This window comes from Mya arenaria, chromosome 15 (genome assembly GCF_026914265.1).
Source record: "Mya arenaria isolate MELC-2E11 chromosome 15, ASM2691426v1".
Classification (NCBI taxonomy): Eukaryota; Metazoa; Mollusca; class Bivalvia; order Myida; family Myidae; genus Mya; species Mya arenaria.
Genome location: NC_069136.1, coordinates 47,189,558 through 47,195,557, shown reverse-complemented (window position 1 = coordinate 47,195,557; position 6,000 = coordinate 47,189,558). Strand labels below are relative to the sequence as shown.

At 33.8% G+C, this 6,000-nt stretch overlaps 1 protein-coding gene across 1 annotated transcript in view; it reads right to left on the bottom strand.

Moving 5' to 3' along the window:
* Window positions 1-4,293: 4,293 nt before the first annotated feature.
* The window catches only part of LOC128219590 (uncharacterized), an 84,151-nt gene continuing 82,444 nt past the window's right edge, over window positions 4,294-6,000 (bottom strand). The window contains exons 48-50 of the mRNA XM_052927420.1: window positions 5,656-5,727; window positions 5,174-5,343; window positions 4,294-5,011 (exon numbers count right to left, since the gene is read on the bottom strand). Coding sequence (XP_052783380.1) covers window positions 4,797-5,011; window positions 5,174-5,343; window positions 5,656-5,727 — 457 coding nt within the window. The 3' untranslated portion in view covers window positions 4,294-4,796. The remainder of the gene's footprint in view (window positions 5,012-5,173; window positions 5,344-5,655; window positions 5,728-6,000) is intronic.

Sequence of the window (6,000 nt, the reverse complement as noted above, 5' to 3'; positions counted from 1 at the left end):
TTTCAAACGTTTTCTTGATATTAAAGCTAAATGTTCGAACATTTGCTTCCATACCAAACAAATTACAGACGAAAACAACTGTTCCAACAAAAATAATTTTATATCATCGTTCAAATGTATTTTGAACTGTTTGCTGTTGTAATACGTAAAACGAGCTTCCGAAAAATTCACACAACAATCTACAGATAATCTGATATTTTTTACCCCACCCACACCTCAAAATTTGTCAACAAACTAGCATGGCATTCATTTTTTACCTGGAAAACAAACCTGTTTTCAAGCGAAACAGACTGGTTTCTGACAGTAAGTTGACTGAATATTCATATACCATGAAACACATGCAGTCTTAAACTAAGAAAAATGTTTAAAATCCAATGAGTAACCGCAGTTGGTTTTGCTAACACATTTGACCTCCGAAATTTTCATTCATTAAATGGCGGCGTAGTAATTTGGTTATGTATTCATGCCCCACTTAAAATAAAAGTGTTTTCGTTATTTTTTGGAACATATGTGCACTTATAAAACTTCATTTATCACTGTTCATAAAACTTTGCACTAAAAAATGAGCGAATAAATAGCAGTGAACTTTTTCTCAACAGACCGGAAATAGAAAAGTTGACAGCTATAATTTTGAGTGAGGGGCGCCCCGCGGGTATCGGCGTAAATATCACCCTTTTCAAAAAGAAGGGTAAATAAGAAATAATTTTTTTTTATATAAAACTCGGAAAATAAACATAAAAGAAACAGAAAATTTGTTTATTTCAGTGTAAGGTCGTATTTAATTTCACTCGTGATCATAGAAAAACTATATTTTCACTCGTCGCTTCGCTACTCGTAAAAATATGTTTTTCTATGAAACTCGTGAAATAAAATACGATCTGACACTAAAATAAACAAATATCCTCTATATTTTTATTATTTTTATTCTCATTCAAGTTTATATAGTCTGAGTAGATTTTTTTATGAATATACAATAACGCCTCCGCTGAAACGTTTAGCTTTGTTGTAAATGATTGGGTGCGTATATTTGAATTAGTCATATCTATCAATGTTATTATTGGATCTTTTACTATTCTATTAATAACTGAATATCAAAATGAGATACCAAGTTTAAAATATCAGGTTCATCAGGTTTAGAGCGCATACCCTAGACATTTTATTCGAAAACGATTAATGTTCACGGTGATTACGGTATTCATTTTGTTGTTAATGTACAGTTAATCATAAGACAGATATGCTGTCCTGATGGTCTTCTTGGCATTGATCATTGCGGGAATAAGCTGTCTCCGGCGCTGATGAATGATGAACGAGTAATGCTTACCACATCGAATCCTAGTTGTGTCCTGGGAGCCATGACCACCAGCTGTCGAAGAGTCGTCGTAATTCCGGAATTGTGTGCTTGACAAGCAGTTCGTCTTCTTTCTGTAGTTTTTCATTTAAATATTGGAAATTGTTTAACATTGCTTCGACCGGGCTTTTCTATCTTTAAATGCTCATATTTGCGAATGCGATGTGTCCGGTCTAATTCTTTTGATGATTTTTAATTTTAAGAACAAGACGGGAGTGGTAATGGAGCATTTTTTTAACAATCCGAATATATCCGCTCATCAGGGTGACTTTGCTCAGGAAAAACGAAAAGTAGCATATTATTTAACATTTAGCGGGCTTTCAAGTCAGTAATGCCCACCTGCACCGAGCTTAATTTTGCAATGTATTTTTCAACCTAACTAGTTTATCCCGTTCGGCCTTTAGAATGTCAACAATGGCGGACTATTTTTTGTTTATATTATCGTTAACGCTTAATTGAATTACACGCGCCACTTGATGTTTTATAAACAGTTTATTGACATCGTGGGAGCTGTTTCAATAGACAGGACACGGCGTTCTAGTCTAGAACGTTTCGACGAAACACCTGAAAGCTGCTTTTCGGTGGCATCTAGTGTAACAAGACGTTTATCAATTGACTTTAGTTTTCCAAGGTTTGTTGCTGAAATGTGTCATGTGATTGAAAATATGGGAAACGGGGATGGCATCACTGGTGTATAGAAGAAATTTAAGGCAAATCAGAGGCGAGCGCAAAGCGAAAATTACAAAGAAATAAAAATGTATATTTCTTACCAAATTTATCATACAATCATGTCTAGAAATGCTTTTTGATTGCCAAAAAAGGTTCTCAGTTCTAAATGAAAAGGTTTTCATTGTATCTCATGAAAATCTGTCTCAATATTTAACAAATAGCAATAAAATCCAGTGCTTTACTATTAACTTTCATTGTATCAGTCATTTAAACGTAGATATATTGTAAAGACAGCATTCCTCACAGTAACGTGCAACTATTTGCAGACCAAAAAGAACAACTATTGTATTCATTCTTTACTAACTTAATATCACAAATATATTTTTGAATAGTAAGAGTAATTCATCATTCGAGCATTTCTAAATATTTGCTCAGGTCTAAATTTGAACCTCTTGAAGCACATGATGCAACTGTAGTGACTTTGACATGGCATGTAAATAACACAGAGAACATTATTAAAAATGACACTGTGGATTGACTTGTGGGACAATATAATTGAAGCAGTATCAAACAAATCTGCAAATGTGCACTGGTCTTTATATTAATTGCAGGTGGTGGATTAACGATATTTCCGTTTCAACACCTCGCCTTGACCACAAACCTATGGTTTATAGGCCTTGAAAAAGAATAAAATGACAGCCACTATGGCTTCAATGTCCATAAGAAACAGGTCACTATGAATACTGCTAAATGCATTTTAGAATTTAAAAAAAACTAACTCACGAAAACAAGTTCAATGGTTGTAAGTCGTGTGTCCGTGTATTTGAATTTAAGTTTTGCACTCAAAATCTTTAGCACCAAATTTTGAGTACAAAACAATGGATTACTTAAAACACACATAAATAATTATTTCCTTCGACGCTGTGAAACTGCTGTTGTTTACTGAAGACTATAATCCATTGACTTTGGCACTGATTTTAACTTAAAACGTGTATTTTACATTACGAAAACTGAAAATTAATAACGAAAGTGAATAACAACGGTGCGTCCTGAAAAATATTTCCGACAAAAAAGACAAATATCAGCTGTTTTGCGGTTTCCCGGACCTGATTTTGTCCTGAAACGAGGAAAGTTTGTTCGCGAAAAGTGTAAAGCAGGGAAATACCTTCAAAAAAGGCGAAGTCGACGTTACAGGTATAAATTTTAAATAAAAGAAATTCATAAAATAGGGGAAACTCAGAAGTAAAAAGACAAAAACGCTCGGGCAAATAATATGTGCGTTTTTCGAATTTTAGGTGCGGCAATTCCGACGAACAAATGATCAATTTGTTGTGGCCTTATCAGCAAAAATATGCATGGAACGAAAACAACTAACCGAGAAGTAAGTTAATAGTATACAAGGGTTATTTAATTTCTCGAACTCGTGGAAGTATTACTTTAAAACTAGTGGCTGTACTACTCAAACTATTTTTGAAACCAGCGATTGTACTTCTAGATCCATTTTTCTAGTAGTTGTATTTCCCGAATTATTTGGCGAACCAGCTGTTGTATTATTCAATATAGTGGCACATCTAGTGGCATTACTCGAGATATATACCAAACTATCGGCAGTCACACTCGAAATTTTTGTCAGACTAGCAATTATCATACTCAAGCTACATGTCAAACAAGCGGTTGTCATACTTAAAAAACATTGAAATTGTGTCCACCATAACCACTTATCAGGTGAATACATGATTGTTTTGGAAGCAATACTAACAATGTACAACATACGCAATCACTCATTTCTTCTCATTTAGAGCCAAAGCCGTGCCTCTCTATGAATATACGACATTTATCAGTGATTTTTGATCAAATTGCTTGATTTAATCCAATATGAAGGGGACTTTATTTTTAAGTTTAAAGTTTTAGTCGTTTTTGAATTAAATCTACTTTGTCGTAGAGGTGATTAGCTTTAGGACCTATTGTAAGAGTTTAGTGGCTTTGACTATTTGTTTTGTCTATCTTACACACATGTTGTGCTCTTTGTGTTAACAAATATTGGTAGATTCTGAAGTAAACAACATGATTAGTTATGTACAAGGCATAATTTGCATTTGTCAAATTGTAATAACTTTCCTTTGTCATAAAGTATGTTATGATTAAATCTGTAGTTGTGTGCCAAACTTCATGACATCCTGTGTTAAGTTGGCGTTCGCTTTGATTTTATTTTCAATTTTTACGCCACAGTTACAATGAGCGGGCGAAAATGAAATAAATTAAAAACAAAACTCATGTTGAATATGGAATTTATTATCAATATATACAATTTTTATACACTTTGTTTACAGCACACTGAATAAGAAATATGTCACATGATATTTTAGTGGAAAGGGCATTTCCATACGGCACTGATATTGTACAAGTTTAATACGCTTGAAATAACAAAGATGGCATGTAATATGTTTTTGAAAAGGACAGTTTAATAAGGCACACAGAATAAGAAAACATGTCACATTATATACTTGTGGAAAAGACATTTGCATAAGGCACAGATTATATACAAGTTTAATAACCTTGGTTTAAAGCACACAGAACAAGAAAAAACATGTCATTTTATATTTTTGTGGAAAAGACATTTGCATAAGGCACTGATTATATACAAGTTTAATCCACTTAGATCACAGCACATAGAATAAGAAAATGCCTCTTTATATATTTGCGGAAAAGACATTTGCAAATAGGACTTATTATTTGGCGTAATATTATTACTAAGCAGCATAATTGCCTCGAGATATTACTACATATTTAGCATTACTAGGATGAACAGTACCACGGCCCATGGACATGGAATGTTCCTGGTGACGCCGCTAACTGGGTTTTTGCAGTCAGGCGTTGTACTATTCTGCTTTTGATCGGCTATCCAACTGTCAATCACGTTTTCAAGAATGTCCAATGGTAAAGCCCCGTACCTCAATACCGTATAGTGGAATTCGGCAAGGTCGAACTTGTCCCCTGTTAACAATTTTTTTTTTAATCAAGCCAAGCAATTATCACAATATTTCACATGTGTTTAAGAAACAAACATAACGGGTCAGCTTCCTGAAAAGCAGTCAATTACTATCGAATAAAACTAAAATCGACTGTGCCTACATGAGTTATTTCGAGTTTACTTACCGAGAGCTGTTGTTGCTCTTTGTCTAAGCTCCTTGATCTTCAGTTCACCTATCTTGTATCCAACGGCCTGGCCTGGCCAGTTAGAGTATCGGTCTATCTGTGTTGCTGCAGAACGAGGAGTCTTTGCAGTGTAGTTAAGCATGTAGTTTATTGCTTGATCTCTAGACCATCTACAGTCAATAAAGCAATTTGTGAACTCAATAGTCAGAAAAGAAAGATTTTTGGAAGCATTCAATTTTGTATGAGCAAGTCAAATACAAAAGTAAGTTTTAGGAGTCAAATCAAGAAATTGTATACTTTGTCTTTCGGGACATGAGCTAAGTATGTATATTTAAAAAAAGATGATATTCATAATTTTATTTGCGCTTCCTTCCAATTCATATTCCTTGAATTTGCGAAGGACAAAAAGGCTTCCTAAGAATATTTTACATTGATCATTGTAATGTATGTATACCAATAAACAAAATAAATGAAAACCTTACCCGTAATGGTGAATACCCGTGTCGATCACAAGGCGAACTGACCGAAGCATTTCGTCGCTGTAACGGCCCAGCCTATTAAGGTTCATAAGGTTTATATACATAGTTGACATTATACCCAACCCTGTATTTAAAAAGGGCAATTCCGGTTACCTATAAATTTGGTGATCTACACTTTAGATTAGCAGTCAGAATGCAAAAAAGAAAAACAAATACACATTTAGAAAACAAACATTTTAAAAATCATGAAGAATTCGTTACGGTTTTTTTTCTATTTGACGGTTTAAAAACATATCATATTGTTTTGTTATCATTTTTAAATAATGTAATGTTTTATCGACTTGATTT